General features: G+C 48.9%; 1 protein-coding gene across 1 annotated transcript; it reads left to right on the plus strand.

The window, feature by feature from the left end:
• Positions 1-248: 248 nt before the first annotated feature.
• Positions 249-27,565, plus strand: MALL (mal, T cell differentiation protein like). Its single transcript, XM_068564903.1, has 4 exons — positions 249-373; positions 22,568-22,735; positions 24,953-25,075; positions 27,084-27,565. Exons 1-4 carry the CDS (start codon positions 269-271, stop codon positions 27,144-27,146), a joined length of 459 nt encoding a protein of 152 aa, XP_068421004.1. The 5' UTR covers positions 249-268; the 3' UTR covers positions 27,147-27,565.

Consider the following 27,565-nt stretch of genomic DNA (forward strand, 5'->3'; position numbering starts at 1 on the left):
GTCTAGGAAGAGGCTCCGGCTCTCCTTCCTTAGCGACTCTGCCCCAGCCCGGGCGAAAACCTGTCTGTCTGATGCACAAACCGCATTTCACCGAGGATTCTCTTGGCTGGAGCCAGTGGAAGGACCTGCTGAGCTGGAACGGTTGTTTTTGTTTTTTTTTTTTTCCTTCCAGGCAACGTCCTCTGATGGGTGTGTCGAGCAGGAGGTGATATCTGAAGGGCTGCGGGCACGGGCTGTGGAGCCAGGGCGCCAGGCAGTGGGTGAGAGCATGGCTTCCCGCGACCCACCTCCCACCATCTACGCCCAGCCCGAAGTGCCCTCGGTGGTCGCGCTGTTGCTCACCATCCCCTACGCCTTCTTCTTGCCTGAGCTGGTGAGTGCGGCCGTGGGGGCCACCTGCCTAAAGCGGGGGCTGGGAGATGCCGGCCTGGAGCTGGAAGCAGCTCCCGGGGGAAGGGGCTCCAAGGCCAGAGCTGCCGTGGCCTCCAGTCTCCCCCACGGGGCTCCAGGCTGGGTGTCCCCTAACCCTTCCCTGAGCGCCTCTGGGCTTCTGCAGTATGGGTGGGTCACCTCCTCCCAAAATGAAACCCACCGGGGTAACTGGGCAGGCGACCTGGTGATCGGAGGTGTGGGCAAACTGCTAAAGTATCCTGGGTCCTCAGGAAGATGTTGGGAACGGACTTTTATTATGTGGTTTCTTTTCTCCAACTACTTGTTGTTTGTGCTTTTCTAAAGTTCACAACGGGGGCACTCTGTCTTTCCTTCTGAGAGCAGCTCTACCAGTATTAATTGTCACGTCAGCTAACGTTGAACTTGGAGTTGTGTGGGAAGTTGCTTATGACAACATCTGCCATAAAACAGTCGTGTGAGATGCCCTGGGTGCTCTCAACGACCTGTCACTGCCTTCCTCTCCGGGTCCCTGCAGCTGAAACGGGGCCCCAATCCCTGCTGGGTCCAGAGTGTTCAACAGAACTCGAGTCCACTCTGAGCCAGCTGTCACCGTGTCCTTTTCACCGACGCGGATCACAAGTCTGGTGAACAATTCAGGGCAGAGAAGTTTCTTTTGGTTTTCGAACACCTTCTGAAATTTCTAATTTGTGGGTGATATTTTCTTACCAGCTCTGAGTTTGCCAGTGCCGCCCCTGGGCAGGGAGGAAAAGACAGAAAGTGGTTCCAACTTCCAGTTGGAACTGACGATCCTCTCACCCTGTCATCTGCCTGGAAGGCTGGCCTGATTGAGTGATCTTTAGGCAAACTGGCTAAAGGGAGCCCATTGATGGCAACAAGAAAGCTAAGCCTGGGAATTCCCTGGTGGTCCAGTGGTTAGGACTCCGTGCTTCCACTGCAGGGGGCTCGGGTTCGATCCCTGGTCGGGGAACTAAGATCCTGCATGCCGTGTGGCACTGCCTTTAAAAAAAGAAAAAGAAAGAAAGAAAGGGAAGCCAGGCAGGGTGGGCCCCGCGTTTGGGTGGCTCCAGCTGAAACCCCACCCAAGAAGCAGGTTTCTGCCAGGCCTGGCCCCTAAGGGGGTACAAGTCAGGGCGTCCCGCCAGACTGATGGCATCTCAGCGCTCCTGTGAGTTCTCTGGACCAGGTGTGCCCCTCGCCTCGGAACAGCCACAAGAATGGCCAGGGTGGGGTCAACTCCTCCCCTTTTTATGGAGCACATGCTCTGTGTCAGTCACACCAGCCACTGGCGACAGGACCCATGCCCTCCCAGGTTCCCTGTCTGCTGGACGGAGGCCCGCGAGCACTTCCTCGCTACAATCAGACGGTGCTTGAGGGGGCGAAGGTCCTGCGCTGTGACACCAGCAAGGAGAGGCCATCCGACCTTGTCACCTCGGAGAGGGGTCCGGGCCTGTCACTGGGGAGGCGACTTTGCAGTTGGACCTCAAAGGACAGGCTGGATTTCCAGGCTGGGGGGCAGGAGAGGGAAAGGCCTGGACCCCAGGAGAGGCTGGCAGGCAGGAGCCTGGAGGGATGGGGCTTCAGGAGTCAGGAAAGTACCCGGCAGTCGCGAGAAGGGCCATCTGGTGCCCGCAGCCCCAGGACGCTGGGCTCCTGCAGCGGAATTCCCGGCGGGGAAGAAAAGTGCTTGATTATGCTGGGCTCCGGGGCCTTGAGTATCTCAGGGGGTGGGATGATGTCACTGGTTCCATATCGTTCATTTCTTTTTCTTTTGAAATCATTTTAGATTTATAGCAACGCTAGTAACAGTAGATCAGTGTTCCCATATACTCTCTACTCATCTTCCCTTGAGGGCCACATCTTACATAGTACAACTGCCAAAATCAGGGAATTAACATTGATACTATGCTATCCACTGTTCTAATGAACCTTGTTCAGATTGTGCTGAATTCCCCACAAACGTCCTTTTCCTGGTCCAGGATCCAGTTCAGAATTCTGCATGTCATTTGGTGGCCGTAACTCCTTCATCTGCTTTAATCTGGGCCGATTCCCTCCATCTTTGTCTTGAGACTTTTGAAAATACTTATCAGTTATTTTGTACAAAGTCCTTCCATTTGGCCTTGTCTGATGTTTCCTCATTACAACTTTCGTTTTAATTCATAAGTAATCCTTGTTCATTGCTGAACACTTAGAAAATACAGAAAGAATTATAATCCATGTATATGCATATATTCGTATTTATACACATATGAGTATATATTTCATGGGTTTATTCGGTACATGCTCTTCTGCACCTGCTTTCTCCTTAAATGAGCGTTCCTAGCATGGAATATAGGACCAAGTGTGCATCATATCTGGGGTGCGGAGGGGAAGGTAAACAGGAGAGGATGGGAGAATGTCCAGTTGGTGGTTAATTCTTTTTTTTTTTTTTAACCGCGTCGTGCGGCCTGCGGGATCTTAGTTCCCCAACCAGGGATCGAACCTGTGCCCCCTTAAGTGGAAGCGTGGAGTCTTAACCATTGAACCGCCAGGGAATTATGATCCCCATGAGCAGGAGATGTGCTGGGCTGGAGAGAAGAGTGCAGGATCAGCCTAGCAGAAGCCCCTCTGTCCCCGGCCGCCTGGATATGCTGCCTGCTGCCACCCACGGGGCTGACCACAGAGCCCCAGGCCTTGGGGGGTCCCAGATTCTCAGTCTGGGGGGCCTAAGGCATCAGGGACAGGCGTATGCTTTTCTAAGGCCATGAGTCCAGAGAGTGTATTCTCAAATTGGGAGCTCAGGCCAGCAAAAAGGGGCAGAGAAAGCAAAATCTATAACCTGGATTCACATGTGGTCCATGATGGGGGCGGCCAGGGCGCACATCGGGGGTGACTGCAGGCACACCTTCCTCCAGCCACTGTTTCCTAAGACAGCGAGGGCCCTCTTATAAAACGAGGGCCCAAAAGCACAGGGAGAGCAGAATTCAACAAGGGCTCCCCTGAGGCCTCACGCCAGCCCCCGCTGCCAACAGCCTCCAGCTCTTTTGTATCAATGATGATGACAGACTAGGATGGCCCAGACACCAGGGGGTCTGCGTGTTCCCTACCAGCTCTGCTCCCCACAGCCTGCTGTTAACGCTCTTTGCCTAAGTGGCTTTATTTTAGAGTTTTTAACACTAAAATGCACATTTTCAAACCTTTGTCATAGTTATGATTGATAGGCAGTTGCAAAGATAGTTCAGAGAGGCCTCCCACACCCTTCCCCCAGCCTCTCCCTGTAGCCACACCTTTTGTAGTAACTCTCTCTTACAACATGACACCAGGGAGCCGACCTTCGTAAGCTATGTCTCTACTTCCATGCCATTTTCTCACACGTGTAGATTTACGTAACCCCTACCACCAAGACACAGAACTGTTCCATCACCATGAAGATCTCCCTCCTGCTTCTGTTTTATAGTCACCCCATCTTGTCTTCTTTCACTCTCTCTCTCACCCCTGGAGACTATTAATTCCATCCCTATAATTTTTTTTCTATAAATTTATTTATTTTTTATTTTTATTTTTGGCTGCATTGGGTCTTTGTTGCTGTGCGCGGGCTTTCTCTGGTTGCGGTGAGCGGGGGCTATTCTTCGTTGTGGTGCGCGGGCTTCTTATTGCGGTGGCTTCTCGTGTTGCGGAGCATGGGCTCTAGGCGCGCCAGCTTCAGTAGTTATGGCACGCGGGCTCAGTAGTTGTGGCACGCAAGCTCTAGAGCGCAGGCTCAGTAGTTCTGGCACACGGGCTTAGTTGCTCCGCAGCATGTGGGATCTTCCCGGGCCAGGGCTCGAACCTGTGTCCCCTGCACTGGCAGGCGGATTCTTAACCACTGCGCCACCAGGGAAGCCCCCCATCCCTATAATTTTCTTATTTCAAGAAAGTTGTAGAAATAAATGGAATCGTACAGTACGTGGTCTTTAGAGATTAGCTTCTTCCACTCGGCAAAATGCCCTCAAGGTCCATCCCAGTCCTGTGTATATCAGTAGTGACTCCCTTTTCATTTCTGCGTAGTATTCCACAGTGTGGATTTACTATAGTTTGTTTAACCATTGACCCAGTGAGAAGCATTTTTGTTGTTTGCAGTTTTTAGCTATTCTAAATAAAGCTGCTATAAGCATTCACATACAGGCTTTTGGGTGGATGTAATTTTCTCTTTTTTTTAATATTTTAATTTTACTGGAATATAGTTGATTTACAATGTTGTGTTAGTTTCAGGTGTACAGCAAAGTGATTCAGTTATACATATAATTTATTCATTCTTTTTTAGATTCTTTTCTCATATAGGTTGTTGGGTGGATGTAATTTTCACTTCTCTGGGGAAATGCCAGAGTGAGTGTGATTGCTGGGTTGTATAATAAAGTGTCTGCTTCATTTTTATTAAGAAACAGACAAACTGTTTTCCAGAGTGGCTGGGCCATTTTACATTCCCACCGGCAACGGACAAGACTTTGGAGATTTTAACATTAAAGTTTGTATTTTGTTTGGTTTACAGTTGAATTCAGATTTCTCATCTGAAAACAATATTAATTTCAAAACGTAAGCTCCAAGCGTGAGGAGCCTTTGAATCAGTGCATTTTAAGGTGAGAACAGATGTCGTTTATTTCCTTTCTCCTTCATTCAGTGAACAGGCATTGTTTATTCCCTCCTTTCCTCAGTGAGTGTGGGAGCCTGCTGGAACCAGTGCCCCGCGGGCTGCGGACCAGGTGGCTCACAGCCCCACTGCCTGGCTCTTCAGAGCAAACAGCGTGTGGGTGGCCGGCCTGGGGCAGGGATCACGTGACTATTACCTGCCTGCTGTGAGTTGGCTCATCAGCTTGTTTACAGGATGAAAGATGGACACACAGCTGGCCCTGGTGACTACAACTGAGGGACAGCTTTATAAATAAGAGTCCAAGGAAGTCTTTTAACTTTCAGCCTTTTCACTAGTTAACTTATTAATTAGATACTTGACTAATTACAAAGAAACAGCTAAGAAGGTTTCTAGAGAGTCAGCCAGTTAAAAGGAGAGACAATTTGGACACTCTGGTGTTTGATGCTTTCAGCTTTTTAATTTGCCCACACAGTGGTCAGAAGGAAATACTCTGACCACCCTAGGAGCTCATTCCAGAACCTTCCCGCTGGGGAAGCTCACCTTTATATCTTATCCAGATCCCCAGCTTCCCCTTCATTTCAGCCTGTTTCTTTTTCTACTCTGTTTATATGTAAAAGCCTGTTTGAGAGCTTACTGAGCCCCAGAGCCGTCAGTCAACTGTGTGGGGCTGAGAAAGGGAATTAGGGCTCATCTTGAGCCTGGCTTAGGGCGGGTACCTCCCCTTTGTTATAACACTTCTTTAGAAGTTGAGTTTTCCAAAAGGAAAAATCCTTTCTCTTGTTTCCCTCTGCTCTCTTTTCAATTCTCCATACTTCTGGGGAGCAGTAAAAGTAAACTCAATTTGCCCCAGCTTTACTTCATCTTTGTGGCGTCTGTCCTTCCCTTCATTCCACACCGGGTCCCCGGCCTCGCCCCTGACCTTGCCCAGCCCCTGCAGGACCAGGGGCCAACAGCCTCCATGGCCAGGGCACCACTGAGACCCAACGCATTGATGCCCAAGGAGGCCCCAGGAAAGCTGCGACAGGGAGGGAGAACAGGGCAAAGAGAAGGAAAATTAAAGTGTGGAGCTGGGAAGAGCAAGCATCCTGAGAAGAATGGGAGGGGCCGTGTGGAAAGGAGTCGGATGTCAGCCTCCCCCATTGCCTGGACCCATTTTGGCTTCCCGGCCCCAGGCCCAGCCCTTACCCTGGGAGCCCCCCGCCTCCCCCCGTGCTGTTCAGGTTCAGTAAAATAGAGTCAGTTGGGAAGGGTAAGCCTGGCTCTGCCACCTAATGGCTGTGAGACCCTGGGCAGGTTACTTAACCACTCTGAGCCTTAACAATAGGGCAGCAGCAGCAAAGATCTCCTAAGACCGCTCTGGGGTTTCAGTAACAACTGTTCTAGAAATGTGAGCTCATACTATGTTATTGTTGGTGGTCGTCTGGACCTCTTACTAGAAAGCATGGGTCTCTTGTGAGCAAATCCCAGTTGTAAACCAAGAAATATTTACTGAGATTCTACTATTGCTCTAGCCCCATGCTTTGCTCTCTGGGGGATACAAGAATAAAAAGGTAATAATAAGAGGGATATGGTAAATCCTGGACCCTGTCTTAAAGGAGTGATGCATGAACATTGAAGAGCATCCCAGGATAGGAAACAGGGTAAAAAGCAGGGGTGCACAGCCTCACTTGTCAAAGGTTCCTGCAGCTAGAGAAGTTGTCAGGACAAGGTCCCTCAGGGTGAGGGCTTGGCATTCTTACAGAATTTGGATTAGGGATTAGATATTTGCTTGTTCAGACTAAGACTTCCTAGGTCTGAGAGGTTAACAAATATATAAAACCAAGCTGTAAGGAAAGAAGTCGGCCCCACTTAAATCCCATGTATTCACTCAACAAATGTGTATTGAGCCCCTACCCTGTGCCTACCACAGGAATACAGTGAGGAAGAAGACAGACATGGCCCCATCTTAGGGAGTTTGATGCTTAATGGGGGCAGATGGAGACTAGCCAAGGAGACCAATAAGTGGTGCATTTCAATGCAGGAGGGAACAGAAAGCACAGGGGGTTCTGCCCACAGAGGGCATTCGACATAGGGAATTGTTCCTGCAGTTGAAAGGCTGAAGGAGCAGCGAGGAGACGCTGAAGCACCAGAGAGTGATGAGTACACAAAGCAAGCACCATGCATCCTCCAGCCTCTAGAGGCAGCCCAGCCTTGGCGGGGGTGCGGTGGGGCTGCAGTGAGGCAGTGGTTGCCCCAGAGGAGGGGCACAGGGACCTTGGGGTTGGAGCCAACTGTTGCTGGCGTGACGGTGACAGGACCTGGAAAAGTCTCCTTTTCCAGTCCCCTCCAAGTCCTCCCAGTGCCAGAACCTAGCAAGAATCCAGCTTCAAAGGGAACCGGGAAACGTGGCTTGCAGGGTTTCAGCCGCATGGCAGAGCAGACCACGGCAGGATGGGCTTGAGCTGAGACCCTCAGAACTAACTAACTAACAGCCCACATCCCCACATCTGCACACTCCCCTCTGCCTGTGTCTGGACGTCTGGTCCTGTTCGTCCCCCGACCGTTCAGCCAAACCATAAGCAACCTTCCTTGAGCTGGTGGCCTCTCTCAGTTCAGACAAGACAGGCCACCAAGGCTGCTGCTGGAAGGTCAGCCCACCAGGAGGACTTCTCTTAACCGGCACGTGCCCTGAAGGAAATAACCGGGCCCCGGGCAGAGGGAACCAGGGAGGGGCCCAGCACGCTGAGTCCCGCTGGGCCGAGGGAGCCCCAGATAAGAAGCCTCACTGATAAGAAGCCTCCACCCCTGCCAGTGCCCTTCCAGGGGCTCTCCACCTGCGGAACTTTCCCCGTGGGAGGCAGGAGAGGCTTCTAGAGTGTCGTCCAGGTGGGCAAGTGGCGGAGTAGAGAAGCAGGCCGGAGTAGGGTGGGTGGAGGAGCCCCACACCGGTTCCCTGGACTTGACCCCTCCCCCCTCTCCCCAGCCCTTCCCTGCTTCCTTCCCTACCTGCCATCCAGGCTGCCCCTCAGCTGTCGCCACCTGGTCAGACCTTCCCCATCTCGGCCCAGCCCTGTTGTAGCAGAGTAGGCCGGTGCCCATGTCCCACAGTTCCCCCCAACCTCCAGCCTCAGGTTGGACCCAGAAGGTACCAGGTAGGCCCCAGAGTGGGGCCTCCGTGGACTCCCCACCCACGGGGGGCCAGACATCACGGGTTTGGGGCTCCAGAGTCCTCTGACCTATTTCAAGGACGTCGCCCCCCAGCCCCTTCCCTTGGAGGGATTCTCTGCGCTTTGCTTCTCTGCGCCTGCACTGCTTACTGCTTACTGCTTACGTTTCCACCCCCTGACACCTGGCCCCTCTCTCTGCCCACGTGATGCTGGGTCGGAGTGGGAGTGTGTGTGTTTATTTGAACACTGTCCTCTCCGACAGCACGTTCTTGCCCAGTCCTTCCTACGTGCCCGGGGAGGAGGAAGGGGGCTGGAAAAGCTTTCCAGGGAAGCCCAGCTGCTCTCCCAGGGGAGATGCTCCTGACCTAGAGAATTTCTAGGGCCCGGGAGGTGATGGAGTAGGAAATGCGTGAGGATGAAACAGATGGGTGTTTGTCCCCATGTGGTCCCGGCTCCTGGCAGAAATGCCAGTTCGTGGCTGGGCCAGTGGCTGGCCCAGAAGGCGTCAGGTGCTGCCACCTGTGTGGGAATCAGGCCCAGGAAGATGAGACTGCGCTGCCAGGAGGGGAGAGTCCAGCAAGCTGCCACCTGCCTCTTGAGTGGATCAATAGCACGTGCTGCGCACCTGCTTCATGCCAGGCTCCGTGCCCCACATCGGGGACGCAAAGATCACAGGCCAGAGTCCTGCATCCAGGAGCTCAGGGACTGGGGAGGAGTAGTCAGGAGAGGCTTCCTGGAGGAGGTGACAATTGGTCTGGTCCCTGCCCTCGAGGGTCTGGTCTTAGACAAGCAGGGGAAGTGCAAGCTGAGCAAGAGTCAACTGGAACTAGAGTGAGTGGGTCCTCGGTGCCTGGTGAAGGGCAGGAACATGGCCACGGGTCACAGGATGTCTGCGGTTCCTGAGGGAAGGAGAAGGTGGAGCCCTCCCCCGAGCCCAATTCCAGGGCTCATCTGGGGACATGTGAAGGGAGCCAAGTTTAATAAACATAGTGGGAGGCAAGGAGGGAGAGACCAGGGGGGAGGTCTGGGAAATGGGGATCACGGTGGGGAGTGGGATGTGTTTATCCTGCTTCTTTACATCTTTTCTGTACTTTCTAACTTTTCTAAGGAGCACAAACTTTTTTTAAAAAGGAAACAAATTTGCCCCTAAAATGCTTAGTTTTTTTTGTTTGTTTTTTTAAGCCCTTTAGACTTTGGAGGAATAAGAAGGTTTATTATTATCTTAGTTTATGTTACATCGTAAATCTGGACTGTTGAGTCCATGAGAAGTGGGGCCAGTGGGGGTGGGTGTCTGAATGGGCAGGCGCGGTCCTGGGGGAGGAAGCCGATGGGGTTGGGGGGGGGCGGGGAGGAAGGCAGAGGAGGCCTGGCCGCTGACTCACCAGCCCCTCCCGGCGGCATCCTGCCCCTCCCAGGCTCACGCCCCAGGGCAGGGGCTGATTTCCTGGCGCGCGGCCAGCCCAGTCTTGAGAGCCCTTGCGGGTACCAGGGGTTGGGGGGGGTGGGGAACTCTGGCCCGCACCATTGTTCCTGGAGTGGACCGGATAAGACAGGGGTCCTCACGCGGAGGCCAAGGGGCCTGGGCCGGCAATTTCCTGCTCACCTTAAAGCCACAGAGAGAAAATTCTCACTCGGGGAGTCAGGACGGAGCGGCTGGTGCATGGAAGGGTCCTGGGTTGAACTATGGAGCGTAGCGCTTCCACGCAATGCCAGTGGCCTGGGTGGCCTCGGGGTCCGGGATGGCAGCCCGGGCCGGCCACGCCTTCACGGGGAAGTCACTCCACCTCTCAGAACCGGTTTCCTCCCCGGTCAGAGGAGGTAACCTGACAGCCCAGAGATCCTCACAGGCTGCGGGCCCCAGATGTGGAGATGGGAGTGGCCTCGTGGGTGCTAAAGAGGACCCACGTGGGCACTGGGGGCCCTGCGGTGCCCGCAGGGAGGCCCGCAGCCAGGGGAGGACTGCTGAGGGGTCCCTGACCCCACGGAGGGGCGGCGTGAGGCCTGGAAGAGGCTGGGCCCCAACCCCCCAGCTGTGGAAGCCGCCCGTGCCTTTATGCTAAGTCCCATCACCGCAGATAGGGGACGTTCCAGGACTCCCCCGCGTGTCTGACAACCCGCCGTCCCCTCTCCCTCCCTCTCAGTGGCTCATGCTTCCCACACAGGCCTCAGCGTGGCCCCCCAGGACCCAGGATGGGGCTCTGGCTGTAGCAGCTGCCAGGGCTTTGAGCTGACGTCGGGGGGAGTGTCCGCCCGCTGGCACAGTGCAGGGAGGGACTGTGGAGAGGGACAGAGGGCCTCGGCCAGAGGCAGGAAGGCAGGCTAGAGCTGGGATTTCCACAGCTGACCGTGATGCACTGAAGAAATGTATTTTCATGGCAACTTCGTGTGTGTGTGTGTGTGTGTGTATGTGTGTGTGTGTAACTGAAACAAAAGATTCAGGAAACAGTATTTCCCTTTCTATGGACAATGCACTGTATTTTTTCTTCTAGTCTACTTAACTTTTTTTTCAAAACAAGCTACTTTTTATTGAAGTATAGTTGATTTACAATGTTGTGTTAGTCTCGGGTATACAGCGAAGTGATTCAGTTATATGTATATATTTTATTTCAGATTCTTTTCCATTATAGGTCATTACAAGTATTGAATATAGTTTCCTGTGCTAGACAGTAGCTCCTTGTTGTTTATCTATTTTACATATAGTAGGTTGTATCTGTTAATCCCAAACTCCTAATTTATCCCTCCCTACCCCTTCCCCTTTAGTAACCATAGGTTTGCTTTCTATGTCTGTGAGTCTGCTTCTGTTTTGTAGTAAGTTCATTTGTATCATTTTTTAGATTCTACATATAAGTGATATCATAAGATATTTGTCTTTCTCTGTCTGACTTACTTCACTTAGTATGATCAGCTCTAGGTCCATCCATGTTGCTGCTGGTCTACTTAACCTCTTAATGCTGGTGGTGACTAGATGGATTTCAACACCCACTAACAGATCTCAGCCCACATTTGGAAGGCCCTATGCTGGGGTCACTGCAGAGGCCTCAGGGAGACTGGCACAGGCGGGGCCTGCTGGGTGGTGGCCGAGTGTGGCCTGGGGGTCACGGGGAGCCAGTGAGGGGGTGCGGGGTGTGGGTGATGTGCGCAGACTCGCATCCCACGTCCTCAGCAGGGCTATGACAAGGGCTGTCGCTGGCTCAGACTGGCTCCAGCAGAAGGGAAGTAGGCAATCTCATGTCCCGGGAAGCCCGAAGTTAGGCAGGCTCTGCCTGGGCTGGTTGTGCCATCCATCTCTTTCCTTCTCTCTGTCCTCTTCCTCATCATAGCTCCAGGCCTAATACCAGACACAGCCACGGCCAGAGCAAGAGTGGGACTGTCTCATCACTGAGGCAGGAAGAAGCCCTTCCCAGGAGTCCCCAGAAGGCTTGCATCTCACTGGCCAGGGCAGTCACATATGTGTCCCAGCCAAGGGATGCGTTGAACCTAACGCATGTTGGAAAGTCACCCACTACATCCCCTCTCTCCCCACGCCACCCACCAGTACGCCCAGTTGGGCAATTTACTCCATAGAAAGAATTTGGAAGAAGACAACTATCTCTGCAGTGTTATTTACTGTGGCATCATCTATAACAGGAAAAGCTAGAAACATCCAGCCTCCTTTCCCTGGGGCCTCATTGAGTAAATGAAGTTTTATCAACTTGATGGAATGTAATGGTGGCATTGAAAGTATAGTCAGGCCTTATTACTCACGGATTCTGCATTTGCAAAGTCACTTACTAAAATTTATGTGTAACCCCCAAATCAATACTTGCAGTGTTGTCACTGTCATTCGAGGACATGTGCAGAGTGGAAAAACATTTAAGTCACAAATTAGAGACACACACGGTAAACCTGAGGTTGACAGCTGCCTTCTTACAGCTCATACTGTAAACAGGGTCCTTTCCCAGGTCTGTTTAGTGCCATGTCATGCATATTTTTGTGCTTTTTGTTGGTGATTTTGCTATTTAAAATAGCCCCAAGTCCTCTGCTGAACTTATTTCTAGTGTTCCTAAGTTTGACAAGGCAGTGATTTGCCTTATGTAGAAAATACGTGTTAGATAAGCTTGTAGTTATAGAGCTGTTGGCTGAGAGCTCAATGTTAATGGATCAACAGTATATATTAAAATAAGGTGTCTTTAAACAGAAACACACATAAAACAAAGTTATGTGTTGATCAGCTGATGAAAATATTGTGACCACAAGCTCGCAGGAACCTAGCTCTGTAGTTTCCCAGGAGCAATGCTTCACGATTCACAACTAAATTTTCCAGTGCTGAGGGCAACTTTACATAACTACCTTGAACGACAAGAATCGACTGTATTATTGAGCCACATAGCAAAATAGAAAAATATGGAAAGTTGAATACAAAATGTATGTTCACTGTGATTTACAACTTTATAAAGAATATGTATACACCAGCGCTAGGCCTGGGAAGAAACATAATAAAAAATTCCTTTGCTGCTAACATTATTTTTACAATCAATTTAAAATATTAGGGTTGAAAAATAATAACAGATCTAATTCCTGGCATGCCGTTTAAGCCATTAAAATCGCCCCAGAGTTAAGGCATTTTGAGTGGACGGTACCAAACTCCCGAGGGACGCGTGCTCTGGCCACAGTGGCACGAACAGGGGGTGCTCTGTTCAAAGGAGCTGTGTCTCTCGGGCATTTGCACCAGAGCTGCCCGACGGGGTCCAAAGTGCAGCCCCTGGATGCATCTCCTCTTATTTTTCCCGTTTAAAGGAGGTGCATCGAACAGGTAGTTGTACGTTCATGTTCACAGCAACATTGCTCACAATAGCCAAAAGGTGGAAGCAGCCCACGTGTCCATCGACGGATGAATGGATAAACAAAATAGGTACATGGTATAATGGAATATTATTCAGCCTTAAAAAGGAAGGAGGGCTTCCCTGGTGGCGCAGTGGTTGGGAATCTGCCTGCCAATGCAGGGGACACGGGTTTGAGCCCTGGCCTGGGAGGATCCCACATGCCACAGAGCAACTGGGCCCGTGAGCCACAACTACTGAGCTTGCGCGTCTGGAGCCTGTGCTCCGCAATGGGAGAGGCCGCGATAGTGAGAGGCCCGCGCGCCGCGATGAAGAATGGCCCCCGCTTGCCACAACTAGAGAAAGCCCTCACACAGAAATGAAGACCCAACACAGCCAAAAGTAAATAAATAAATACATTAATTAATTAATTTTAAAAAAAAAAAAAAAAAGGAAGGAAATTCTGACAACATGGATGAACCTTGAGGACAATATGCTGAGTGAAATAAGCCAGACACAAAAGAACAAATACTCTATGATTCCACACATATGAGGTACTTAGAGTAGTCACATTTATAGGGACAAAAGAAGGATGGTTGCCAGGGGCTGGGGGAGGGGGGAAATAGTAAGTTATTGTTGAATGGGTGCAGGGTGTCAGTTTTGCCAGATGAAAAGTATTCTGGAGATGGATGGACAGTGGAGATGTTTACATGACATGAATGCACTTAATACCACTGAACTGTACACTTAAAATTGGTTTAAATGGTAAATTTTGTTCAGTGTATTTTACTACAGTTTTTTTAAAGGGGAGGGGGATAAACAATGGCCGAAAGACCCTGGACTTACACGACGTGGGCCATGGATACCTGAATGTGAGGGACAATCGTTGTCTTCGTCTCGAGACATCTCAGCATCAGAGGGAGCCCTCAGGGAGTTCTGGTTCCCACCGTGGACAAGGCCAGAACTTGTCCTTCGCGGAGCCCGTTCCTCCCGGGCCATCAGAAGGGGTGGGAGCCCCCAGTTCACTTGGCACTGCTGACCTCCTGGGCCTCCCCGTCTTGAGTCAGGCTTTTTCCTCCCAGCCTGCAGTTTCTGAGGCTTCGTGGTACAGTCTGCGTTCACCCGAGTACCAGGAAAGGGAAGGAGGGGCCATGAACGCTTCATGAAGATTAAGGCAAGTGGTAAGAAAAGGAATGCAGTGTTGGTGGTGACTGGACCAGCCAGGCTGAAATGCCGCCCAGCTATGCAGAAAAACCTGCCACCTGTAGTATCACCTGTAGTATCACCTGTAGTATCACCTGTAGTATCGCCAGCATCTCCTCCTGGTTCTCAGCACCTGGTCCGCCCCACCTGGACCACACCTCCTAGGTGCAGCCAGGAGCCCAGGTGCAGACCTGAGCCAGGTGTCTTCTGGCTCCTCCTCCCCCCTTCACATGGGGTCATCGCTAGGACAGCACTGTCTTCAGAAGTTCTCAGGGTGTGAAGTTCACTGCCCTGTGGCAGCCCAGCCCCTGCATGGGCCCTTCGGAGGCCCCTCAGCTCTCTGCTGCTCTGTCCAGGTGGACAGATCAAAGGAAAGGCAATTCTCTTTTTGTCTCTCCCATTCAAAATCTTTTTTTTTTTAATTTTTATTGGAGTATAGTTGATTTACAATATTGTTAGTTTCAGGTGTACAGCAAAGTGAATCAGTTATACATATACCTATATCCACTCTTTTTAAAAAATTTTTTTAGATTCTTTTCCCATATAGGTCATTACAGAGTATTGAGTAGAGTTCCCTGTGCTATACGGTAGGTCCTTATTAGTTATCTATTTTATATATAATAGTGTGTGTATGTCACTCCCAATCTCCCAGTTTATCGCTCTCCTCCCTTTCACCCCTGGTAACCATACGTTTGTTTTCTGCATCTTTGACTCTATTTCTGTTTTGTAACTAAGTTCATTTGTACCATTCTTTTAGATTCCACATATAAGCGGTATCATATGATATTTGTCTTTCTCTGACTTACTTCACTCAGTATGACAATCTCTAGGTCCATCCATGTTGCTACAAAATCTTTTGACTTTTGAAACGAGCATCCATCATCCAGCACAGCGTCTTTCTTCTTTCTTTTTCAGTGTATATGTTGGTGATTTGGATTAGTTTAAACCTTCCCAACCCTGTCCCTGAGCCAAGAAATTTTCCTCCCAGGAGGCCAGGGCACTGATTGGTTTATTGAGTCTCATTCCAGAAACATTCTGTGCATCTACAAACAAATGCACATATACACAAGCACACACACATACATTTTCTTCTTTTTCTATATAAATCATAGCACACTGGGCACGCTGGTCTCTGCCTTGTACAATTCTTAGAGTTTGTTTCATTTTGGTATACAGAGTTTTCATTCTTTTTGAAGGCTGCTGAGTGTTCCATTGTGCAGACATAATTGCTTTCACTAGCCCCCTCTGAATGAACATTTGGGATGTTTCTTTATCTTTCTGTAACCAGCAAGGCTTTTTGGGGGGGGGGGTTGAATTTTTAAATTTTATTTTATTTATTTATTTATACAGCAGGTTCTTATTAGTTATCTATTTTACACATATTAGTGTATACATGCCAATCCCAATCTCCCAATTCATCCCACCACCACCACCCCCGACATCACTTTCCCCCCCTTGGTGTCCATACGTTTGTTCTCTACATCTGTGTCTCTATTTCTGCAGCAAGGATTTAATAAACAACCTTATACATTCATCATTTTTTGCACGTGCATTATTTATAGGACAAATTCCAAAAAGTGAAATTACTGGGTCGAACAATATGTGCATTTAATGTCTTGATCAATATTGTCAAAATAGTAGATTGGCTGACGGCACCGTTATTTAACCTGGCAATGGCAATGGCAATTGACTTCAACCTGGGGGCTGCAGGTGGACTTTGAGGGTCTGTGAGTCCCAAGATTTGTAGACAAAAATCGTGCACATACATCGGTACATTTTTCTAGGTGACCAAAACTTTCATCAACTCCTTAAAGGGGTCTGTGCCCACTGAATGTTCTCACTCACCCCGCTGATTAGTCTTCCAGCTCTTCCAGAAGTGAACTTCCCATCCCTCAGGAAGGCTGGCCTTGGAGTTTCCCTCTTCTGGGTCTTTCTCAGGGAAGATTCCCTCCAATCTCCTTATAGCTAACAACATGGCCAAAAATGGTTACTCAACACTCACCCTGTTCCAGAGAAACTCGTCTAATTTTCACAGAAACCAGGAGAGGGAAGCCATCCCCACCTCCTCTGTTTGATGGACCAGGACATGGACACATAGATGAGTTAAATAACCTGCCCAATAGGCAGAGGTAGGATTTGAACCCGGGAACATCGATGCTTCTTGTCTCATGAACTGAAGTGGATGAGCCTGGAAGCAAAGAGAGGGGCTTTGGGGGTTCTCAGTCCTGGCTGCATGACCTGGGGATCTTTTAACAACGCAGCCTCCCTCACCAGTTCCATCAGAATCTCTGGGGCAGGATCCAGACCTTGGGGCTTCCTCAAAGTCCCCGGATGGTTCTAGGAGTAGCAAGACTCAGGGTGCTGCTCTGAGGGTTAAGACTCAGGAATCCATGTATTTTAGACGCTCCTTACCCTTATGCCATATTTTTGGCTTAATTCTTTTCCTTTATTAAGCATTTTTCAAAATAATAATTATTGGCGGATTAGTGGTGAACATAGCTGCCTTCCAAAATAATAAGCATCTTCCAAAAGTGACCAAAGTAGGGCTTTTTAAAGAGTATCATTTTCAACTCATGACTTGCGACTTGGTTGATACAGTCCAATCCCATAGTAGTTATTATATTTATTTAGAGGTCAAATTGTCCCATCTTTGGCCAGCAGGAGCCTTCTGAATCCTTCTGACCTAACCCCAGAAGCCTTTGCTATCTGCTGTGATGAGGTATCAGGCCCAACTTCCCACCTTAGACCTGGAATCAGCCATCGCTCCCATCTGGGTGCTGTCACCCCAGTTCTCATCCTCTAGTTCTTTAACCAGCTCTCTAAACGTGAGGGAGCTATTCTCCATGTTCTAGAGAAGAATGAGTAATTAATAAACTTATTGTTAAGCTCTGTCCTCCCTTAAGTGATCCTTTCCAGTTTCGGTTCAGCCTTTAGAAAATGCATAGAGGAGTAATCCGTGATTGTTCTTAAGGAACAGACTTAAGAAATTGCCAAAATTGTATTTGAAATACACTTGCTCAAAATGTCTGCCTCTAATAAAATATTCTTCCAAGTTGAAGGCCAGCCCCAGACATCTAAAAATATCTCCTGCTCTTGAGAAATACAAAATGAGGATTAAAAGGAGACAGCAGTTTAGGTTGCCAAAGAAAATTTGGAAAGCTAAATATAAGTTTAAAAAAAAAAGTCAAGACAAATACTCGAAATTGCCTTCCCTGTAATGAATCCAACCTAGGCTGCTTGAGGCAGAAACAGGATAACAAACTCCACTGGGTCTCAGTTCACCTGGAGTTTGTCCTTGGCCCTGGTCCTTTCAACTGTTCAGAAGGTAGAGGGTGTGGAAATAAAAAGTAAATAACATTCCTCTGTGTAATGTTGATTATGGATTATGCAAACTTTACGCCAAGAAGATTCCCGTGCAATTTGAGTAGATTCCCAAATGCTCAGAGGTCCTACCTTTGGGGTGTGAAATCTGGTTGTGAGGCGAGACGCACAGGTACCCTACCCTGTGCCCTGCGTGGCCTCAGACCTCAGTCCCCTCCAGGTCAGCAGCACCTCACAGACCGTGGTGAGAATGAAGTGGGGACATATAGACTGCGTGCATGCAGCAGTGTCTGCCCAGTGTGGCCTCTGATGGCAGGAGCTGGGCGGGGACCCCTTTGCCAGCACTGACAGGCCGGGTGGGGCTGAGGCACACTCGCCCGCTCCCCTGGACCTGGCACAGGTGAGCTGGCAGTAAGTGGCGGCAGGTATCAAGTGGCAGCTCTCTGGTCTTAGAAAGCCCAAGGGAGTTAGAATTGCTGTACAGAAATGAGGCCGTCTGAGTGAAATGCATTTTATAAACTGTAAAGCCCCTAGTGAATGTGAGGCGGTGGTGGGCTTATCACTGAGTCAGTTGAAAGAATGCTCTCTGACACCCTTCCCACCTACTTTGTTCCAGGCCCTGGGCTGGGAACTAGGAATACAATGGTGAATGGCACAGACCATTCTCTGCCCTCGGAGGTCTCAAGTGAGTCTAAAATTTTACAGGTTCTGGTGCAGTCACTAACTCCCGAATGCCATTCCCACTAATAGCCAGCATTGTTCGGGTACTGGCGGTGGGCCAGCATCTTTATGCACTTCCCATGGCTTGGTGGGGAAGGTGCTTGGCAGGTACCCACAAGCCAAGCCCTGGCACCTCCCTGCAGCATCAGTGCCCCCGTCACTGGGATCAACAGGCAAGAACCTGGGGACAGCGGCTGTCATCCTGCAACACTCCCTCCTCAGGACAGGGCAGCCCTGGCTCACTCACTGGCAGTCCCAGGCCCAGCCTAGGACTTCCAAAATTCACTTGGAGATTGTTTGTTGAGGTCTGGGGAGATGTGCTCCCAGAGCTGGTGCTTTCAGAGGCGTCCAGGCTTCTGGGGGTGTTGCCCAGCCGTACAAGAGCCTAGGAAGCTCTGCCTTGTTGTCAACTCTCTGGTCTATTCTGGCTTCTCCTCCTGGTGCCTTTCTCTTCAGAAGAACCTGAGAATTCTCCATAAATTCAAACGTACTTTTCCTCTCCAGGACAACGGCAGTGGGAACCTTATTGTTTATTTGTAAGATGAGAACTCTAGTCCCAGAAAAGCAGGACCCGAAAGCTGCATATCTTTCAGCCGAGCTGGACAGAAGTAAGTGGAGTTGTTTATCCAGGAAGTCTCCAAGAGCATCATTCAGAACTGAGCTACACCCACAGTCGTGATCACAATCAAACTTCAATAAACATAGGAGGGAAAAAGTGAACAGGAATGAAAGTTAACAGAAGCCACAAACTACAGAATCAGGCTACCGAGACAAAGACAATGGAATCATCAGATATTGAATATAAAATAAATACCAAGCAAAATTAATGAAAAGATACACAACACCTCAACACCCCTGTACCACTATCGCACAAACTGCAGAACACCAGAGACAGCGGGAAGACTCTAAAAGCAGCCAGATACCTAAGACAGATTCCACAGCGGCAATGAAGCTGGAGCAAAATGGAATACTATGGAAAGATGTAGAACACAGAAAATACCTTCAAAGGAAATAATTGTCAGGGGGGAAATAAGGACAGTTTTCCGACAAACTGACTGCTGCCAAATGACCTTTCCTAAAGAAACTACTAACAGTTGTATTGCAGGAAGAAAGAAAGTGATCCCAGAAGAATATCTGAGATGCAAGAAAATCTTCATTTCTTAAGGAGATCTTAAACTTGACCGAAAAAGCACAGTCTATAAAAGAAAAGATTAACATATTCAATTACGTTAAAATCAAGAACTCAGTTCACCAAAAGACATCATAAAATGTGAGACATAAATTGGTGCAGCCACTATGGAAAACAATACGGAGGTTCTTCAAAGAATTAAAAATAGAACTACCATATGATCCAGCAATTCCACTCCTGGGTGTTTATCCAAGGAAAGCAAAAACACTAATCAAGAAGATATATGCACCTCAGTGTTCGTAGCAGTGCTATTTATAACAGCCAAGATATGGAAGCAACCTGAGTGTCCATCAACAGATGAATGGATAAAGAAGATGTGGTATATACACACAACAGAATATTACTCAGCCATTAAAAAGGAATAAAATATTGTCATTTGTGACAACATGGGTGGACCTGGAGGGTATTATCCTTAGTGAAATAAAGCAGAGAAAGACAAATACTGTATGATTTCACTTATATGTGGAATCTAAAAAATAAAACAAATGAACAAGTATAACAAAACAGAAAAAAATGTGAGAGACATATGCTGGCAGAATATATCTGCCATATTTATAACAGTTAATAAGATCCACACTATTAGGAAGAATTCCTATGAATCAATAAAAAAAAGACACACCTGTAAGAAATATGTAACCAATTAAAAAACAACAATAAAAAATTGCACAGAAGAAGAAATACATGAAACATATGAAAATAGACTCAATCTTATTAGTAATCATAAAGATTAAAATCTAATGAGACACATAGAAAATCCCAAGGAACCTACCAAATAACATCCCCCCCCTCAAAAACCAAAACCCTCCTTAAAGTAATACGTGAGTTTAGCAAGTTGCAGGATACAATATTGACAAACAAAAAGTCAATCATATTTCTATCTGCTAGCAAGGAACAACTGGGAAATGGAAATTTAAAAAAATTATACTATTTACAATAGCTCCCCCAAAATAAAATACTTATGCGTATCTATAAGAAAATGTGTACAGTATCTGTATGCTAAAAACTACAAAACATTGATAAAAGAAGTCAAAGAACATCTTAATCATTGGAGAGGCATACCATGTTCATGGATTGGAAGACTCGTCATAGTAAAGATGTCAAGTCTCCCCAAATTGTTCTATAGATTTAACACAATCAAAATCCCAGCAGATATATATTGTAGATATTGATAACCTGATTCTAAAATTTATCTGAGGGACTTCCCTGGTGGTGCAGTGGTTAAGAATCCACCTGCCAACGCAGGGGACACAGGTTCTATCCCTGGTCCAGGAAGATCCCACATGCCGTGGAGCAACTAAGCCCACACGCCACAACTACTGAGCCTGTGTGCCACAACTACTGAAACCCACACGCCTAGAGCTCATGCTCCGCAACAAGAGAAGCCACGGCAAAGAGAAGCCCGTGCACTGCAACGAAGAGTAGCCCCCACTCGCCACAACTAGAGAAAGCCCGTGAGCAGCAAAGACCCAACACAGCCAAAAAATAAAATAAAAAAAAAAATTTTAAGTTAAAAAAAAATTAAAATAAAATTTGTGTGAAAAGGCAATAGAACTAGGGAAGGGGATGAGCTTTCTCCTGAGATGGGCAGAAATGTGAGTCACCTGCACTGACAACTATTTTGAGTGCTGTAACTTCAGAGAAAAAATTTTTTTAATCTAGTAGTGTGAATCCTCCAAACCACAAACCCAAGAGACATCCTTGGCTCCCCGTTTCCCATCACTCTGAATCTCCAGTGGTCTCATAGTCCAACAAATTCTTCTTTTTCAGAATTATCGTATTACTTAATAAAAGATATACTCCCATGTACCTACTATGAAGTGAAAGAAATAGAACATTATCATTATCTTTGGAGGCCACTGTACACTCGTTCCCAATCCCATAACTCTCTTCCTCAGAAGGATCATTCTCAGGAGGTGCTGATGCGGGTTTTGAAGGAATTGGGGAGTGGCAATGAGTTCAGGTTTTGTACCTGTTAGACTTGAAAAGCTTGAGAGGCAGGGCCAGGAGTGGGGTGAGGCAAGTGGGGTGCCTAGGGTGCAAATTGTAATGAGGCACTTGCTCTCAGGGGTCATACAAGTGCAGAGAGATGTCCAAGTAGAGACATCAAGCGGGCATGCAGGGCTGAAGGCTGCAGAGAGAGAAATGACCTGCACTGGGTTCCTGGGATCACCAGCCCATGTGGTGCTTAAAAGCACAGATGTAACAGGAGTGAAGACAGGGGGAACCCAGGAGACTCGCCAGGACATTCTAAGGAGGGCCGGGAAGGAGAGGAGACAAACCAAGAACAAAAATCCTTGGTGCTCATGTGCCTGTAAACACTTGTCCTCCAGGCCTCTAACTGAATGTGCTGTCTGGTGGACATTTAGTTTCTCCCTGGGCTCACCAACATGGCTGCAAGCCCAGCCCCAAAGCAAACAAGTGCAGAGCCCGAGGCAACAGGAATAAGTTTTGGCTTTTCCGCCAAAGGGATAATAAGTGGCTAGACAGAGTTGAGAGGTGATTTAAATGGAACTGTATTGCCCAACTGGTAACTGACTCCAGGGTGTCAGATACTATACCCAGGAGGCTCCAAACCAAATATCCACAGGGCTAGGCAGGCACTGTCAGTGGATGAAGGGAGCCAGAAGGAGAATACTATTCCACAGTGAAAGTGAGCAACCGGGAATGTGCCACACAATGGCATAGGGATTGGGAAGGTTGGGGATGTGGTCCACTGAGAACTCCAGGTCCTTTTTAAAGAGCCAGTCACAACTGGTTTCAGGCTACTCTGGCTGGGGAAATGGGTTCACTGTGGCCAGAACTATGGATTTCTCAAAAAAATGTCTGAAATCTGAATTTTTCGTGTGAAATATCCCTTTTTAAATGTTGGCAACGTATGCAGAAATGTTTCAAAAACTCTATATACCAACACTGTTTGGGCCAAGAAGACACATCCACAGGCCGAATTTAGCCAAGTCTTTCCATTGGAAACCTCTGTGTTAACCACGTGAATTTCCTAACAAAATTTACTCTGGCTCAGGGGCCAGCCTTCCTTCCCCATTTCCCTCTTGAATCCCACCTAACTCCACCTGAAGAGCGTTTAACCAGAGCCAGAGGAGGAGAGGGGTGACCCGCAAAGGGAAACGTGCCCCAGACCAGCCAATAAAGCCCCTTCTTCTGTGGTTTTCTCTTACAGATATTTGGGTGCTGGGTCTGGATCCTGGTGGCTGCCACCCAGGTAGCAAACCCACTGCTACAAGGATGGGTGATGTACGTCTCGCTCACCTCGTTCCTCATCTCCCTGATGCTCCTCTTGTCTTATGGGTTCGGATTTTACAAAAGATTCGAGTCCTGGAAAATCCTGGTAAGAACAAGTGAGAGCGACACTTGGCTCCTCCCAGGCCAACGTCCTGGGTGTGGTGAGGACAGCAGGCCTCCTGGGCGGGAAGGAGAACCAGAGACCTTCCCTGGCCTGGGCCCCTAGGGCAGCGGTCCCCAACATTTTTGGCGCCAGGGACCGGTTTTGTGGAAGACAATTTTTCCATGGACCGGGGTGGGGGTGGGCGGGTGCTTCAGGCGGTGATACGAGCAATGGTTCAGGCGGTAATGGGAGAGATGGGGAGTGATGGGGAGCAATGGGGAGTGGCAGATGAATCTTTGCTCACTCCCCCCTGCCCCTCACCTCCTGCTGTGAGGCCCGGTTCCTAACAGGGGTTGGGGACCCCTGCCCTAGGGAACCCCGACTTTTTGTTTGAATGTGTTTACTATTAGGTCGGAATGAAAGCTTTCCTCTGCCAGAGTCCATCCTTCACTGTATTCCCCCCTATTGCCTCCCTCATTAGGGAATATCCATGGCCCAGCTACTCCTGCAGCAAGCGCATCTGGAAGCGTTTTCCCTCTAGATTTAATTTATGGTAAAATCATTGGAGCAGCATTGAAGGAAAGGCTAGTCGAAAAAGAATCACCCCAATCTCAAGATCCTACCACAATCACCTATCACAATTCAATCTTCCATATTCCTGGCAAATTTTATGCAAAATGTATAAATCGCACTGAACCAATAATCTTGGATGTAGAGTCTTTCGTTTAATATTATGTCGCTAAATTTTTTTCATCACGTCATCTTGATGACCACTGAAAATTCTTCTATATTGAACAAGTCAAAACATATACAAAAAGTAGGGAGGATTATATTATGGACCCTCATGTAACCATAACCCAGATTCCAGAATTTTCAAGATTTTATCACACTTGCTTCACCTAGCCTTTATTTTTCCCCCTTAAGAATTTTAAAGCAAACCCCAAACATCATGTCATTCCATTCCAGACATGTCAGTATACCTCCAAAAAATACACACACTTTCTTACATTATCACACTTAACATAAAGTTAACAATAATTCCCCGGTATCATCAAAGACGCAGGTCACATTCAGGTTTCCCCCATTGTAACTGAAACATCTTTTTGCAGTTGGCCTGTTTGAATCGGGGTCCTCACCACGCCCACTTGCACTTGGTAGTGATGGTTATTGGGTGCCTTTAATCTAGAATGATTCTCCCTGACGGGGACTTGCTGAAGAAACTGGGTGGTCAGCTGTCCTGTAGAAGGTCCCACATTTTGGGTTTGTTTGCTTCTTCCTGGTGTGATTTGACTTGCTGGTCTAGTCCCTGAATTTTCTGTAAGCTGGAAGTTCGCATCTAAAGGTTAAACTGAAGATGGGTTAAACCTTTCTGGCAAGAACGCTTCATAAGTGGCTTCAAGTCACATCACACATAGTGACTGTTGGTCCCTCTCTCACTGTGACAACCTTACCCCATCAACTTTTTCTCTAATGCTTTCTTTCATTTACTGATGAATATTCTTTAGGGGCTGCAAAATGCCGATTTGCCCATTATGACATTCCTCCCAGAATTGATAACTATGACATCCTTGTGGTATTGAAGAACTCTGCTGAGAGTTTAGCATAGAGGTTCAAAAATTGAAATCTAGAGTCAGATTAGCCTGACTCTGCCATGTGTCAGCTAAGCCTCAGTTTTCTCATCTGTAAAGTGGAGATGTTAATAGTAGCAGCCTTATGAAATTAACTGTGAAGATGAGATGATACACGTGTATACCGTTAGGACAGCACCCAGCACACAGCAGGTCTTCATAGCACTAATGGTTAGGAGCACAGGCTTGGTGTTAATGTGGCCTGGGCTCAAATCCTGGCTCAGCTTTTAGTCACTGACTTTAACGTTGAACTTCTCTTTCCTCAGAATGGCACTAACGATAAATAGTACCGACCTCATAGTTGACAAGGTTAAATGAGATAAATGGGGAAAAGGCTTAGCTTAGAGCTTGGCTGGGAAGAAGCACTCAATAAATGTTGGTTCATATTGGTATTATTATTGCCATATATTAATCCACTATTGTTCACCACATAGAAATTTCATTAGAAACACTGCAAAAGAAAAAAGCAGGAGTTTCGGGAGCAGGCTAGTCTCTTTTGCCCCCTCTTCCCAGCTACGTAGTCAAAGAGGAAAGTGTTACCTGCTCGCATGTCCGCATGACTGTGGCCATGGCCTCTGCTCCATCTTTCCAGGACAGCCTGTACCACGGGACCACTGGCATCCTGTACATGAGTGCCGCCGTCTTACAAGTACATGCCACGATCATGTCTGAGAAGACGGACCTGAAAAACTACTACATAAACACTGCAGCCTCGGTGAGTGCTGGGCAAGAACATGACAGCTGCCACCATGGAGGGAAATGCACGAGGCTTAATTCTGTCTCCTGCAGAACAGATGTTCCTGAGCCCTCAGGCTGAAGGAGCCTTGCAGGATAGGAGGAGGGGTGTGTGTGTGTGTGTGTGTGTGTGTGTGTGTGTGCACGTATGCGCACGCAATCAGGTGTGCCCAAGCTCACAGGGTACCAAGTCCAAGTTCAGGTGTCATCTCTCGTCTCGGGTTTTCTTGCTCCCTCTTACACCCACTACGCTGCCCTCAGAATATGTTTTTCCAAAACGTAAATTTTCCAAAATACACATCTCTTATTGAAAACTCTTCAGTGACTCCCATTGCTGCTGGAATGGAGCCGGAATTCCTCAGCATGGCTCAAGTTCCCGTGTCCTTTTATTTCAATGACAGACATGCACAGGGTAACATATTGGCTGATGGAATCCGAGGCAAGGTGGTCCAGGCGAGTCATGGGACACGCAGGACCCCTGGCCTTTAGGTCCACTGGGACCGGAGACTCTAAGCCAGCAGGGCCCGGCCTTTCCAGTCCCCGCGAGGCAGCCTCCTTCCTCTCTTGGTGGGATGGCGCCCTCACGTGGCATGTGGCTCACAGCTGGGGAATTTCACCTCTGGCGCCGCCTAACCTTCCTGACACCTTCCCAGGAAGGTCTAATACCCAGGCTGGGTCCCAGTCCTCCCCCACCTGCCGCTGTGACCGGGAAGGTCCTGTGTCAGTCGGGCACTCCCACAGGGATCATGCAGCAGGAGGAAGGGGTGTGGCGCAGGGTGCTGACCCCATTGGAAGAAGGATGCCGGGCAAGCGAGGTGACCCACTAGGGAGGCCTCAGGGGGCTTTGGCTGCCTTTCCGGCCGGTCTGCTCCCTCCCGTTCCTGGCCCAGCACCACTCTGCCCCCCCAGCCCGGCTGCTCGCCCTTGCCCTCCTGCTCCAGCCACGTCAGTCTCCTTGCTGCCCCTGGACCCGCTTTGGCCTTGGCCTTGGCCTTGGCCCCAGGACAAGCACCGCAGCTCCGTCTCCTCCTGCTCGTTTCTCCTTCTGGGTGAGGCCGTTCCCCTCACTGTCCCCTTCCTGCTTTATTTTCTCCTGCGCGCTTAGCCCCACCTTCCATACTACTCTACTGGTTTATCTTGCTTATTTTCTGCTTCTGCCACTAAAAGGTAAGCTCTAGGAGGATAGGAATTTTTGAATTTTTGTTCAGCATTATAGCCACAGTTGCTCTTGAAGCACAGCAGGTGCTTACAAGATATTTGTTGGATGAATGAATGAATGGAACAGAGTGTGATTGGACAGAGGATTGAAGTGAGGCTGGAGTCGTCTGCTGGGCCAGGACATCATCAGGCAGCGCAGTTGGGCGACTCTGGGGATGGCTTTGGACGTGGTGGGTTGGGGAGGGACCCCTGGGAAGGGAGGGGTCACAGGTTTGTGGCTTGGGTAGCTGGATGAGATGAGGGTCCTGGGGCCGACTGAGCTAGTGAGGAAGTCTCAGGAGTTCAGTCTGGACCATAGAGAGTTCGTGGGGCCTCTGAGGCACTGAGGAGCCGAGAGGTGGGTGCGCAGAGTTGAGTTCTGGACCAGTGAGTGAAACTTGTCATCAGAGCACAGACAGTGGCTGAAGGTGAGTGGGGGGAGAGTGCCCAGAACCAGACAGCAAGAGAGAGAGACACAGAGAGAGAGAGAAAAGGGGGAGAGGGTCCAGGGCAGGGATGGAGATGGACCCACTTTATGGCCAGGTAGAGGAGCACACGTCTGCAGGTGATAGGGACGCTGCAAAGTCACAGTGGAACACGGGGATGGAGCGTCTCGAGGAGGATGGAGGGGCTGGCCAGTGGTTGCCGCCCTTAAGCCAGGCAGGGCTTGGGCAGAGAGGGGACGAAGCAGGGTCAGAACGAGGGCCTCCCAGCAGCGAAGGGCCTGTGTGGGTTGGGAGCGGGGAGCGATCACCAGCATCCCTGAGGAAATAACTCCCCGGGTCTTCCAGTTCTTTGCCTTCATCACCTCCCTGCTCTACATCCTCCACGCCTTCAGCATCTATTACCACTGAAGAAGCAGGGAGCTGGGCCGACGTGAGAAACGCTCTTTTAAAGCCTGGAGTATCAGCTCCCAAAAGTGGGTTTCAACATTTGCCATCTGGCTGATAAACAGAAGCTCAGCGATGACATCACTGGATCAACAGACCATCTTTTCAGAACGAGTGATGAAATCACATGCTGGCAAGATCTGTTTGGACATTTTAATTCATTGTGATGAATATGAAAAAGCTGGGAGGAGGGCTTTGTTGTTTTTTGTTTTGTTTTCTTTTGTTTTGCCTGGGAAAGTAACTGTCTCTTGGAATTATCTGACAATGAACCTCGCTCTTCTAGAAAACTAACATCTGTAAGCCCTCACTACTGAATATTCCAGGTCTACCATCATCAGGCCTGTTTGGGGATTCTGCCTCAGCAACGAGACTCCCCACAGCAG

This window comes from Eschrichtius robustus, chromosome 15 (assembly GCF_028021215.1).
Source record: "Eschrichtius robustus isolate mEscRob2 chromosome 15, mEscRob2.pri, whole genome shotgun sequence".
Lineage (NCBI taxonomy): Eukaryota > Metazoa > Chordata > Mammalia > Artiodactyla > Eschrichtiidae > Eschrichtius > Eschrichtius robustus.

Bases quoted from the DNA above. Each gene is read 5' to 3' on its own strand.
- MALL (XM_068564903.1), top strand. From the start codon at position 269: ATGGCTTCCCGCGACCCACCTCCCACCATCTACGCCCAGCCCGAAGTG. The intron at 374-22,567 runs GTGAGTGCGGCC...TTTCTCTTACAG, and splicing joins CCTTCTTCTTGCCTGAGCTG to ATATTTGGGTGCTGGGTCTG. The intron at 25,076-27,083 runs GTGAGTGCTGGG...CGGGTCTTCCAG, and splicing joins ACATAAACACTGCAGCCTCG to TTCTTTGCCTTCATCACCTC.